Source organism: Monodelphis domestica, chromosome 4, assembly GCF_027887165.1.
Source record: "Monodelphis domestica isolate mMonDom1 chromosome 4, mMonDom1.pri, whole genome shotgun sequence".
Lineage (NCBI taxonomy): Eukaryota > Metazoa > Chordata > Mammalia > Didelphimorphia > Didelphidae > Monodelphis > Monodelphis domestica.
The window spans coordinates 422019318-422032588 of record NC_077230.1 but is presented as its reverse complement, the minus strand read 5'-3'; the positions used below and the strand labels follow the sequence as shown (position 1 = coordinate 422032588).

The following is a 13271-nucleotide window of genomic DNA, read 5'->3' as shown; positions in this document are numbered from 1 at the left end:
ATTCATCACAGTTCCCGCTTCTTTCCGCTTCCAAAACCTCTGCCGCATTTATTTGTATTTTATTTTTCCTCTTCCATCTTTGCGGCCATCTCGGCCATCCATAGCTTTCGGTGTTGGGGGGGGGGGGGTGGGGGCGATGGCGAAAGTGCCACTGCGGACGCGCTCCGCCGGTCGGGCGCCAGCGTGCGTGCAGCGCGCGCTGGGGCGGGGGCGCGCAGTTGGGCTCCCGGGCGGCGACGTCGACGTCAACGTCAACGTCAAACGAGGAGGAGGAGGCGGCGGCGGAGGAGGAGGAGGAGGAGGAGAAGGAGGAGGTGGTGGCGGCGGCGGCGGCAGCAGCAGCAGCGGCGGCGGGACGACGTCGGTCCCTCGCGCTCAGGCTCCGCCTCAGGCTCGGCGTAGCCGGACTCCAAGTCGGAGGCTCGGGACGCGAGAGGCACCGGCGTCGCGGCCGGGGCCATGGGCCGGCGGGGGCTGGGCCCGGGGCCCCGCTGAGCCCGAGCCGCGCCGAACAGGCCATGGCGGACGTCCCCGTGGGTGCTGAGGCGGCCGGCGCTGCGCTGGGCCCGGTCGACGAGGAGGCGCCGGTCCCGGAGCAGGCCCCGTCCGGAGCGGGAGACGCCGCCGCCGTTCTTAAGGCCGCCGCCAAGCGCGTCACCTTCCCTTCGGACGAGGACATCGTGTCCGGAGCTGTGGAGCCCAAGGACCCCTGGAGACACGGTACCATGACTGGGATAGGGAGCGGGAGCACGGCCCGGGGCATCTCGGAGGAGGAGGAGAAGTGGTGGTGGTTAGCCCGGAGGAGGGAAGGATTACAGTGGTCAGTCCCAGAGTAGAAAAGAACTCACGGTGGTCAGCCCCGGACAGCAGCCTGGAGGAGGCCTTCCTAGGGGGACGTACTTGGAACTCTGAAGGAGTGGGGAGGCAGAAATAAGTTCAAAGAGCTTCCTGGAGGAGGAGGCTGCAGTCCCACCACGAAGGCAGCTCCTGAAGACTGCCCGGAGGAGGCTGTAGCCAGGAGGGGTTGATGGGCCAGCCTGGCTCGTCCAGGTGCTCCGCTTTAGGAGCTGCTAGGGGCCTCCCCAGAGAAGTAGGTTGGGGTATACCAGGAGGGAGCTCTGGAGAACAGGAAAGCAGCCTGGGCCTGAAATGGGGCTTGAAGTCAATTCTGGGGCAGTATAGCAGGAGGGAACTTGGGGGTCCTTGTGGGAGTTGGGGGAGAAGTTGCTCCCAAGGTGGGGTGCATTCTGAAGGAAGTTGGTTCATTCTAGGAGACATTCTAGGGGAGGCAGTGGTAGAAGGGGGAAGAATGGGTTGGGGGAGCCTGATGGGCAGCTAGGGGTGGGGTGTCTTTGTGGAGAAAATCAGTGGTCCCTGTAGGAAGCTGGACTGTGGCCTTAGAGGTGCCTTGAGGCTTTGGTATATGGGGCAGTGATTGCAGGGCAGGGGTCAGTGAACCTGCAGAAGCCAGCAGGAGTGCCTGGGGTGGGGGGGTGTTAAGAAAAGTTGGTTCTTGCTGGCACAGAGGGGACCTTGAGGGACAGAGGGGAGAGAAGCTGAAGCTCTGGTCCTTGGACTTTTGGGGGGCAGCCAGGAGGGCCTGACTCTGCTGGGGAAGAGGGAGAAGCTGGGCAGTCCCCAGGGATTGACCTGCAGTAACTAGGGGATGGATAGAGGAAGGAAGGAACTGGCTCTTTGGGTTTGGGGACCTCCAGGGTGGTGGTAGTCTTTAGGTAGAAGATTGCTTGGGGGTGGGGCACCTGAGGGTCAGTGGCTGACCTCAGGTCACCCAACAGATAGAAGTAGTAGAGCTGCCATTCACCCATGTTTTCCACCTCCCCCTCAGTGCCGAGATTGGGGGCTGGGGCAGGGCTTGGTATGGTCCCAAGGAGGGAGCAGGGGAAAGATTAATCTTGATGTGGGGGGTGGGGCTGAGGAGGAGGAAGAGATATCAAGGAAGAGTGAAGAAAGCAGGTCAGTTGGAATGGGGCCTAGAAGAAAGCTGGGGGGGGGGGGGGTCTTCCTGTTGTGGCTGTGGCTGAGAGCAATGGAGTAAGTGAAGGCTTTAGGGGTCAGAGGTGGTGTGGTCACACAAGCAGCAACAGGAACTCAGTGGATGTAGAGGGGTCACCAGAGACGGTTTGGCAGAAGGTGTGAGCTGGGGAACAGAAGCCAGCAAGCAGTCAGCCAGTACGCTTCCATTAAGTGCCCACTGTCTGCCAGGCACTGTACTGCTAAGTGGAAGAGAGTGCCTGCCCTCAAGATGCTTACACTCCAACAAGGGAGGCACTAAGCAAATGTCAAGGTACAAGCAAGCTCCATAGAGGACAAATAGTTTATATTAACAGAGGAAAGACTGACTTCCTGTAGAAGATGGGAGTATATTTGGAACTTAGATGGAAGCCAGGGAGGTCAGAAGGGAGATCAGAGGAGCGAAAGCATCCCAGGATTGGGGGACAGCCAGAGAGAATGCTTGGAATTGGGAGATGGGAGGATTGGCCAAAAGGTCAGTGTCACTGGATGGCAGAGGACGTTTTGGGGAGTAAGGTTAGGAGAGGGTCACATTTGATCTTGAAGGTGATACAGAGCCACTGGAATTTATTGAATTTAGAGGTGACATCAAAGTGTCTAGACTGGCAAACCTGGGTCAACTTCAGGAACTAAAGGGATCTCTAAAGAAGGTAGTGGAAGTAAGAGATGGAGGAGGCCAAAATGCAGATTATTTTCTCTAGGAAACAGGTCCCCATTTCTATGACCTCAATGTCAGCCTCCCCCTTCTCTGCAGCCAGGATGTTCTGGGCATTTCTCTCCAGCATGCTTGGTACAGGAGAGCTTTCTAGGCAGGATTCTGATTCCCTTAGGAGAGGTGACTTGGGTCCTAATTCTGGGTGAACCCCAGAGAGGGCAAGCTAGTGACTGAGGTTCACATAGCCATTCTATATAGTATGAGAAGTCAGGGCTCAGAGAACTTAATCCAACCTCCACATTTTACAAGGAGGCAAGAGAACTGCTAGAGGGCAGGGGTGCTTGACACAGTTGGGCACATAGCAGGCCCTTAATAAAAGCCAGGATGGGCCCATGGAACCTAAAGAGTATTTTTACTTGAAAGGCCCTAGAAGCAGAGTGCGGGAGGCCAGACTTCAGCAAACTTTAGGGAAAAGGGATGGCTGGTTTGTCTGGGTGAGCAAGAGGAAGCAAGGGTCATGTGATGATGCTGAGCATATGATGCCACTGGGCTGTGACAGGAGAGGCTTCCCTGCTCCTCCCCTCCTTTGGTCCTGCCAGTGACTCCAGGACTCAGCAATAAGGGAGTCAAAAGATAATAGTTTATCTTCCTCAGTTTATGGAAAAGGTGGACTCAGGAGTGCCCATGGTCAGGGAATAGACTAGAACAAGAATTGCTCCCTTAGGCAATCAAGGGAACCATTGAAGCATTAGGGTGATGTTTCAGAGAGTTTGTTTTGCTTGAAACCAACTTCATAGTATGACACAGAAGATACAATTTAACAACAGCATTTTTAGAAAAGAGAATATCCGAGCTGAAAGGCAGGGGGTCAGAGCTTCCCAATCCGCCTTTCCCAAAGACCTGTTCCCATAACGGCATGGAAGAATCACGCTTGAGGCTCAGAAAGTAAAGGGGGATTTACCCGAAGGGTTCAGTTCTCATGGTGAGCCAGAACTAGGAGGTGAACTTGATTTCTAGGCCTTCTCCTACCATACTATCTGCTTCTGTCTCTAAGAATAAGGGGGCCTGAGCCCACTGAGCCATCTCCCCATCTCTAGCCCTTTCTGCCCCTCACACTCAGTACTCCATTTCCATACCTTTCCCTCATGCCTTTAGAGTCCTCTCTTGAAGAAGCAGCTCAAGCACTCTTCTCTGTGGGCGGCCTTTCCTGGACCTCCCAAATTACCTGAATATATCTTCACCTTATATCGGTGATATGTGTATTGTGGTCTGTGATTTGTAATGGTGCTTGTCTCAACGGCTAGAATGTAAGTTTCCTGGGAGGGATTATTCCATTCTTTGACTGTGTGTGGTAGCACCTCAATAAATGCTTGTCAGTTTTGATTGATATGACTCTTGGACAAGGGAACCTGTGGCCCGGGGAGTACGGAACCTGAGATGTCTTCCTCTTTAGCACCATATGTCAGCCTTTCCTTGCTTAATGAAGGCCTGTTTGGCTTAGCGCCTGAAGGACTGTCTTGAAGCCCTTCGTGTGATTCTGTTCACTCCTTCACTTTTTGGTTTGAAAACATGAGTCATATTTAACTTCAGGAACCTCCTGCCCCTTCTGCAACCTGTGCTTCTCCCAGGCCAAGATTCCAATTCTTTAGTTCCTGTCTGATCTTGGGCTAGTTCCTGCACTTCTATAAAACCAAGAATAGAATCAAACAACTTTGGACATCCATTATCTCAAGATGAGGTGTCTTAACAGTCCATCCAGTCCCTCCACTCACAATAATGCACATACTCCAAGTGGATACAAGTTGGGGGGCTCAGCTACACTTTCCTCTTTGGTTCCACAAGACTGAGTGCTCCTAGAATCAAGGAATGGCAGAGCTGCAAGGAACCTCTAGGCCACAGAAGAGGAAGCTAAAACTCAGAGAACAGAACTAACTTGACCAAGGTATGGATAGGGGAGCCAGAAGCCACACCTGGCTCTCCATTCACAGGTAGTGTTGAGAGGCCAAGAAGAACCTTATAGGAGGGGGAACATGACTTGATGGTAACCTGATTCCTTCTCTTGGCCTCACTGCAAGGCCCTTGCCTCTTCCCAGCCAAGAAGTTTAATGGGGTGTATGTTTCAGGTGGTGAAAGACTGGAGACTAGGTTTGCAGCTCTGGGTCCTAGAGGAGATTCAGGCTAAAATTTGATCTGGATTCTGTCCTCAAGGGAATTGCAGTATAATAGGGGGGTTAAGGTATAGGCTAAAACAAATACAATGTTCGAGGTGTATAATGGAACCATAAAGGGGGGAGGGATCACTTTTGAAGAATGAATGGCATGGTGAAAAGGACCTTGAGTCCTTGGGCCTTGCTTTGAATTTTGGCTCTGCTGTACTGCCTTTGAGACCCCGAGCTTTCTTTTTTCTGGGGCACTTGACCTATCTTAGAATAATAAATTGGATAAATCATAAATGGACTTACAAAGGAAAAAATTCCAATGCCAGATGGATTGACAAGTTAATTTTACTATATGTTTAAAGGACATTAAATTCTAATCATACATAAACTGTTTGAAACAATAAAAAAAGGAATCCTTCCAAATTTCTCCTATAACAAAAAGGGTCTGGATACCTAATTCAGGGAGTTAAAATAGAGAAAGAAAACCATAGACCAATATCCCTAATAAATATTGATGTACACATTTTAAATATTAACCAGGAGACTACAGCAATATAGCACAAAGTTCATATGTTATGATCAGATAGGATTTATACCAAGAATGCAGGACTGGTTCAATATTAAGAAAACTATCAGCATAATTGGCCATATTCATAACAAAAACAACAAAAATTATATGATTCTTTCATTAGATGCATAAAAAGCTTTTGACAAAATGTGACACCCCTTCCTGCTAAACAAACAACAACAACAACAACAATTCCGTTTATAGGAACAGTCAGAGCTTTCTTTAAAATCATAAGTAGCATTTATCTAAAACCAGCAGGCACCATTGTCTGTAACAGCTTTCCAGGAAGATAGAGGTAAAGCAAGGATGCCATCAGAGGCAGCTAGATGGCACAGTGGATAGAGTCAGGCCAGGAGTCAGGAAGACCTGACTTCAAATTCAGCCACAGATGTTTTAACGGCAGTGTGATTCTGGGCAAATGATACCACCTTTTTTGTCTGAGTTTGCTCAGCTATAAAATGAGGATAATGACAGCATCTGTCTCTCAAGATTGTTGTGAGGCTCAAATGAAATAATGTTTGTAAAGTGCCTAGGGCATAGTAGGTGCTATGTAAATGCTCATCCCCTTTTCCCTTTCTCCCTTTGCCCATCATCACTATGTTGTACTAGATGCACTAATTATGGCAATAAGACAAGAAAAAAAAAAGGAAATTTCAGGAACAAGCAGAGGTGAAGAGGAGATAAAACTATCACCTTTTGCAGGTGACATAGATTCCTTAGAGAGTCAATAAAAAACTAGTTAGAACAATTAACTACTTCAACAAAACTGTAAAGTGTGGAATAAAGCTACACAAATAATCTATGTTTTTGATATCACTAACAGAACTCAGCAGGAAGAGATAGAAAGACATTTCACTGAAAATAACTAGGAAATACTTGGGAATCTATCCGCTAAGACAAACACAGGATACAATTACATAATACTCTTGACTCAAAGACAGATCTGAACAGTGGAGAAATATTAATTGTCCATGAGTAGGCCGAGCCAGTATAATAAAAATGATAATCATTGTTTTGGTTGTATCCAATTCTTCTAGACCTCTTTTGGCACTTTTTTGACATTTGGTTTGTCATTTTCTTCCCTAGCTCATTTGACAGATGAGAAAACTGAGGCAAACAGGGTTTAAGTGACTTGCCCAGTATCACACAGCTATTAAGTGTCTAAGGCCAGATTTGAACTCAGAAAGATGGTTCTTCTTGATTCCAGGCCCAGCATTCTATCCACTGTGCCATCTAGCTGCCCCAAGATGATAATACTAACTAATTGAATGTATTTATCCTGTGCCATACCAAACTATATGATACTATATATGTAGACCGTATAGTAATGTTTCAAACTCTATAGTTTTATGTGTATGTAGGTATATATAATTGTACTTTATAAAGTAAAAGATTATAGATTTTTTTTAAACCTTTACCTTCTGTCTTGGAATCCATACCCTGTATTGGTTCCAAGGTAGAAGAGTGGTGAGGGCTAGGCAATGGGGTGAAGTGACTTGCCCAGGGTCACATAGCTAGAAAGTATCTGAGTTCAGATTTGAACCCAGGACCTCCCATCTCTAGGCCTGGCTCTCAATCCACTCAGCTACCCAGATGCCCCCTGTAGAATTCTTCTGAAGGAACAAAAGGTCAAGAATATCAAGGGAATTTAGGGAACAAAGTAGAAAGGATGGGATCTAGCATTATCGGATCTCACAATATACTACAAAGCCATAGTCATCAAAATAATTTAGTAGAGGGTAAAATAGAGGTTGGCCAGCACCACAGATTAGGTACACAGTGTGCAGAAGAATGAGTTTAGTAACTTCATGTTTGATAAATCCAAGGTTTGTTGGCTGTCAGGCAAGACCTCACTATTTAACAGAAATTGCTGGAAAATAAACTAGCAGAAATTAGGCATAGAGCAGCATTTCACATAGTATACCAAGATAAGCCTTAAGTAGATACATGATTTATTTAGACATAAAGGGTGACATCATGAGCAAATTAGTGGAGTGTCAAAGAAATTGCTTCTTAGTTCTATGGGTAGGGGAAGAATTTGTGATCAGGAGGTAAAATAAATACATTTTCATTTCATCAAATTAAAAAGGGGATGCATAAACAAAATCAGGTCAGCAATGTTTAGAAGAGAAGCAGAATGTTGAAATGTGGGGGAATCTTTGAAGCAAATTTTTCTGATAAAAGTTTCATTTCTAAGAAACTGAGTCAAACTTGTCAGAATGAGAGGTGATAAGTGTGATAAGTGATCACAGAATATAGTCAATTTTCAGAGGAAGATGGGAGGGAAAGGAAGGGAATAATAATTTATCAAGTATCCCTATAATTTTTCAGGCACTTTACAAATAGTATCTCACTCAATCCTCATGATAACCCTGTGAGTTGTTGGGAATGTTATCCTCATTTTGCAGATGAGGAAACAGACAAACAGAGGTTAGAGGAATAGACTTGCCTAGGGTCACACAGCTAATAAGTGTCCGAGGCTAGATTTGAGCTCGGTTCTTCTTGGCTCTAGGCCAAATCCTCCAACTATTTACTATACCAACTCTTGGTCAGAAACTCCAGGCTATCAATAAGCAAGTAAAAAAAGGCTCTAAATTCTGTTAAGAATTAGAGAAATGCAAACTAAAACAACTCCAATTGCAGTTTGTTCCCCTAGGTTGGCAAAGTGGACAAAAGGGAAATGACATGCTGGAGGGAATGTGAGGAAAAAGGCATATTGATGCATTGTTGGTAGAACTGTGCCTCAGAAGCTTTGAAATGTATACTTTTTAACCCACTAAATCTTAACCCCAGAGAGATGAAAGAAATAGGAAAAGCATCCACATGTACAAGAATATTTATAGCAGCTCTTTTCATAGTGGCAAAGAAACTATGGCCGTCAAATAGAGAATGGCTGAACAAGTTGTGGTATAGGTATGGAATGGAATGCTATTATGCCCTAAGAAATGGTGAGGTGGATGGTTTCATAGAAACCTGGAGAGACATTGTATGTAACTGATTGGAGGAAAGTGAGCAGGACCAGGAGAACATTGCATAGAATAATAACAAGCAACTTTGAAAGACTTATTGACTGATCCACACAATGACCCATCACAATTCCAGATAGAGAGTGACAGATTGAAGCATATTTTCTTCCTTTTCTTTCACATTTTTTGACATGGCTCATGCAGGAATTTGTTTAGCTTGAGTGAACATTTTTAACAGGTTTTGTTTTTTCTTGCCTTCATAGTGGGTGGAGAAGGGAGGTTGGAGGGAGAGAATTTAGAAAGGAAAACAGAATTGAATATATATATATATATATATATATATATATATATATATAATGTCGGCAGTTCAAAGTAGGATCTAGAAAGATGTTTGAAGGACAGAATAAGAAGAGCAGAGACAAGGAAGGAAACGTATATAAGGCTAGAACTCGAGAGAGCCTGCCATGTGCTGCCAAGCTCTGTGTTACGTACACTCTGGAGATACAAAAAGGGCAAAAGACAGTTCCTGCCCTTCAGGAGCTCACAGTGTAATGGGAAAGAAGACATACAAGCAATCATGTGGTAGATGGAGAGAGTCTCAGGGAAGGTTCTGGAGTTAAGGGGGTTTGGGTGAGCATTCCTGTAGAAGGTGGGGCTTTGGCTGGGACCTGAAAGAAGCCAGGAGGTAGAGAGTCATGTGGGAGAAGCTGGAACAGTGAGTTGAAGGCAGAATGTGCAGGACATAAAGGCCAGGGAAGGAAGTTGGATTTGATCCTTGGCAGGTGAGAGTCACTGAAAGGGCCTGGGCAGGGATGGGATCAAAGCCTCTAGGTAAACTCCTGCCCCAGGGACAGAGAGTGAGGTTTGGTGGGAGGCTACAGGGGTGGATGGGGGCAAGTGGGTGATAGAGATGATGGGGGGGGGGGGGGAGGTGCTGCTTCAGAGGTAAAACTCAGCAAAGATCCCAAGATCCTGAATCCCTAGGAGAGAGATATCAGGTCAAGAGGAAGACTCCTAGGAAATGGTGGCATTCTTTTGTCTTTTTTACCACCTGTTTCTGCCCTCCTGGCGACTCCTTCCTGGAGGAGTTGAGGGACAGAGGAGCTGGCCCCTGACCTAGCCAACCCCCGCCGTGACCACCTTTTCCGTCATTTATAGGAACTCCTAGAACTTAGAGCAGGCACGGTCTCTAGAGAATCCAGAAACCGGTGTCAGCCCTGGAACTGCCTTCAGAGCTCTAGCCCAGCGCCCGTATGGTTTGGCAGAGTCTGTGTCCAGAGTCCCAGACGCTGCAGAGCAGAGATGAGAAGGGAGCCACGTGGCTAGGGGCCTCTGCAGCCAAAGCTCCCTCGGCACTCTGCCTCTGGCTCGGGCCCAGCTCACCTGCCTGACAATAGGCAGAGCCTTTTGGAGCCTGTAGTCTGCTAGACGGAGCCTGCCTGCCGACCCCTTGGAGGGGCTCCTTCCTTGGGAGCCTGGCCCAGCGCCACAGGAGCTCTCGCTGCTGAGATGTCACCAGAACGAGAGGAGAGTAACCTAATCAGAGGCTCCTCACACGTAGAAGTAGAAGAGGCCAGAGAGATCTTATGGTCCACACTCCCCTCATTTTAAAAACCTGCCCCGGCTCCCTCGGTGGCAGATGTTGGGGCTGTGGGCCCTGGCCCCAGGCCTCTGCTGCTGGGCTTTTGGTTTTCTCTGAGCTGGCAGTCCTTCCTCTGCCTGTCCCGGCATCATGTCGCTCCTCAGCCTCCTGGCCCTCCGACCGCTGCTTTGTGGAAACTGGGCTTCTTTGAGGAACTTGGACATTCAATTCAAGTCAACAAGCATTTATTACTTGTTTATTATCATTGCCATGGGCAAAGCACGGGCATGGCCCCTGGGGATAGAAAGGCAAACCACACAGCATACACAGATAAACAGAATACTAGGAGGATTGTGATAGAGCCAGCCACTGTGTGAATGGGGTGGGAGGCCCTCTCCCCTCCACTTCTCAGTTTCAAGGCAAGTCTGGGAAGTAGAGATGACCAAGGATTGCACTGGCCTAGGGACCAGCTTGAGTGCAAGGAGAGAGATGGAGTCTGGAGTCAAGGAATGGCCAGTGAATAGAAAAGAAGGTTGAAAATATGCATTCAAACCAGACTGGAGAGAGCCAGGGAAAAAACAAGCATTGATTACGTGCCTACTGTGTATTAGGCCCTGTGCTAAGCACTTTACACACATTATCTCATTTGAGTCTCCTAAAGCTTTGTGAGGTAGGGATGGTTATCCCCATTTTGCAGTTGAGGAAACCAAGGCGAACAGAAGGTAAGTCACTTGCTCAGGCTCAAGGAGCTAGTAAGGGACAGAATCAGAATTTGAACTCAGGTCTCCCAGACTCCAGGTCCAGTGAGCTCTCCACGGCACCACCAGCTGCCTCAATGCTGGGTACAGCAGAGCCCTTGACTAAAGTGTAGGAGGAGGCCTGTGAGGCTCCAGCTCTGACATTAACTAGTTTCTGGCATTAGGTCACTCACTCCTTTTTGGGCCTCACCTTTCTCATTGGTGAGATAAATGAGGGCTTGGTGGACCTTGTTGGTTCTGGTCCATTCTAGCCGGCACATGTTGTAGTCTATAACCTTTGGTGCTGACATTCTGGGTTCAGAGCTGAAAAGAACCTTAGAAATCACTGGTGGAGAGCTTGAGGCCCCAGCAGGGAAGTGACTTGTCTAAGGTTCCACATGGCTAAAAAGTAGCAAAGCCAGGATTTCAAAGCCAGCTCTTCCCATTCCCAACCCCCATTCCACCACATTTCTCCACTGCAGGCAGACATTTCAAACTTTTCTGAGGATCTGCAGGAACTCTTGTAGTGAAGACACTTGGCTCAGGGCCAGGCCTCACACTGGGTACTCCTGATTCCTTCTGTTTTCTCTGCCTCTGGCAGTTTCTGCCTTCTTTAGAGAGACACATCACGACTTTTGCAGAGCTGCGGTGCCACGTGCCTGCCTCTCCAGGATAGGCAGGGGCTTCTATCCCAGCAGCCTAGAGGAGGAGAAGGCCTGCCCTTGTGACCTAGCTCTGCTGCCCTGGGAGAGTAGGGGGCTGGTGAGCATTGGATGAAAACAAAAGCAGAGGAGCAAAGCCAGCAGCATTAGTGTGAGAAGAGGTGAGAAGGGAGGTGGGGGAGGGAGAGTGGGAAGGGAAGAGAATCTGGTAGTGAGCTGGGAGGTGAGAAAGGAGGAGGAGGAGGACAGAAGAGGCACGGGAGCTGTGAGAGGGCTCAGAGAGAACCGAGAGGGAGTGTGAGATACAGACCCACACAGCGAGGGCAGGCAAACAACAAGGAGGGTATCCCTGTGTACCTCTGCAGTCAGGAATCAATATGCACAGAGAGAGAGAGCTCTAAGGTTTCTCTCTTTCAAAGCTCATCATAACCTCTCCCAGACCCTGACTTTCGAGTCTTCTTGTACCTTACTTATCCCCTGCCACATCCTCTTCAATCCAGTGAGTCTGGCCCCCTGGAACACTGGAATGCTCTCCCTCCTCTGCTCCATTTACTGATTTCCCTTTAAGCCCCAACTAAAATCACATCTTTTATTGGAAGCCTTTCCTCTGTTAATTATTTACTATTTATCCTGCCTCTAGCTTATTTGTATGTATTTGCCTGCTTGTTGTACCTGCTGTTAGATTGTAAGCTCCTTGAGGACAGGGACTGTCTTTTACCTCATTTTGTATCTAGCACCTGGCATATAATTGATAATAAATGCTGGTTGATTGACTGACAAAGGTCACCTCATCAAGGCCATTCTGTGTTCTCTATTCTCAAGTCCTTAAGAAGTATCTCGGTGTTCTAGGAGTCCCTTCCACCTCACCTCTTAGGACTCCAAGTGGTCTCGTTGTTGTGGATAAACAACTTCCTCAGAATAGACTGAGCTATTTCCCTCTGCTGAGTGTGCACAGCCACTCCCAAGTGCCAGCTGGCTGCCAGGGCTTCAGGCTGCGTTTCCGGGGACTTCTGTAATCAGACACACGCCCTCTGGTTGCTGGCTTGTCCACTAGCTCTTCTGGAGTTGGTTCTTTTGGCTGGGTGGGTTGGCCAGAGTCAGCAGTGACTGACTGAGCTGGAAAAGATGTTGGGACTTGGGATGTCAGAGTACATAGAATGCCAGGGCTGAGAGGAGCCTTATTTTATAGAGAGGCTAGTGGAGGATCCAGGCCCAAACAGAGCTGCGTCTGGGTCTTTTGACTCTCAGTTCAAGTATGGGATAGTGTTAAAAGCCCCAACTCTGGGGTCAGACCTAGTTTTGAGTCACACCTCTGCTCCTAAACACCTGGAACCATGGCTAAGTCTTTCCTCCCTAGTTGTTTTCTCATCTGAGCAAAACAGATGCCAAACCCCAAACTCTCTTTGCCTTTGCTGCTGCAGAAGGTAATCATGTGAGGCAGACAGTGCAGGGCTCACTCGGGCCTCCCACAACTACATTCAGGCTCCTAACTCCAAGTTGACTGACTTACTAGCGACCATACAATGCTGTGGAGGGACCTGACCCAGCCTTCCCTGCACATGGGTCCCTATCACACCCACCCAGGGCTAGTCACTTCTCTAGGAGTGAATGGATGCTGGTTCCTAAGGCAGGGGCCTGAAATAGGGACTTGATTTGGATTGTCAGGGGATGACAAGATGCTGGATCAGGGAGTCAGAGGTCTGGTTAAGATACCAGCTCTTCTGCTTCTTGCCTGGGTCACTTAGGGCAGCTGGGCCCTTCTCTTTGTGCCAGTTTCCTTCTCTGTCAGATGAGAGAGTCAGACTGGTCGATTGCCAAGGTCCCTTCCCTTTGGAAGAGGCATTAGATAGGCTTGTTCTGCTTTGGCTCCAGAGGACAAAAGTTGGATTGGGGCTTGGCCTGTCCTTTTAC

General features: G+C 48.1%; 1 protein-coding gene across 1 annotated transcript in view; it reads left to right on the top strand.

The window, feature by feature from the left end:
* The first annotated feature begins 262 nt into the window (after positions 1-262).
* The window catches only part of PPP1R37 (protein phosphatase 1 regulatory subunit 37), a 40871-nt gene continuing 27862 nt past the window's right edge, over positions 263-13271 (top strand). The window contains exon 1 of the mRNA XM_056796361.1: positions 263-720. Coding sequence (XP_056652339.1) covers positions 519-720 — 202 coding nt within the window. The 5' untranslated portion in view covers positions 263-518. The remainder of the gene's footprint in view (positions 721-13271) is intronic.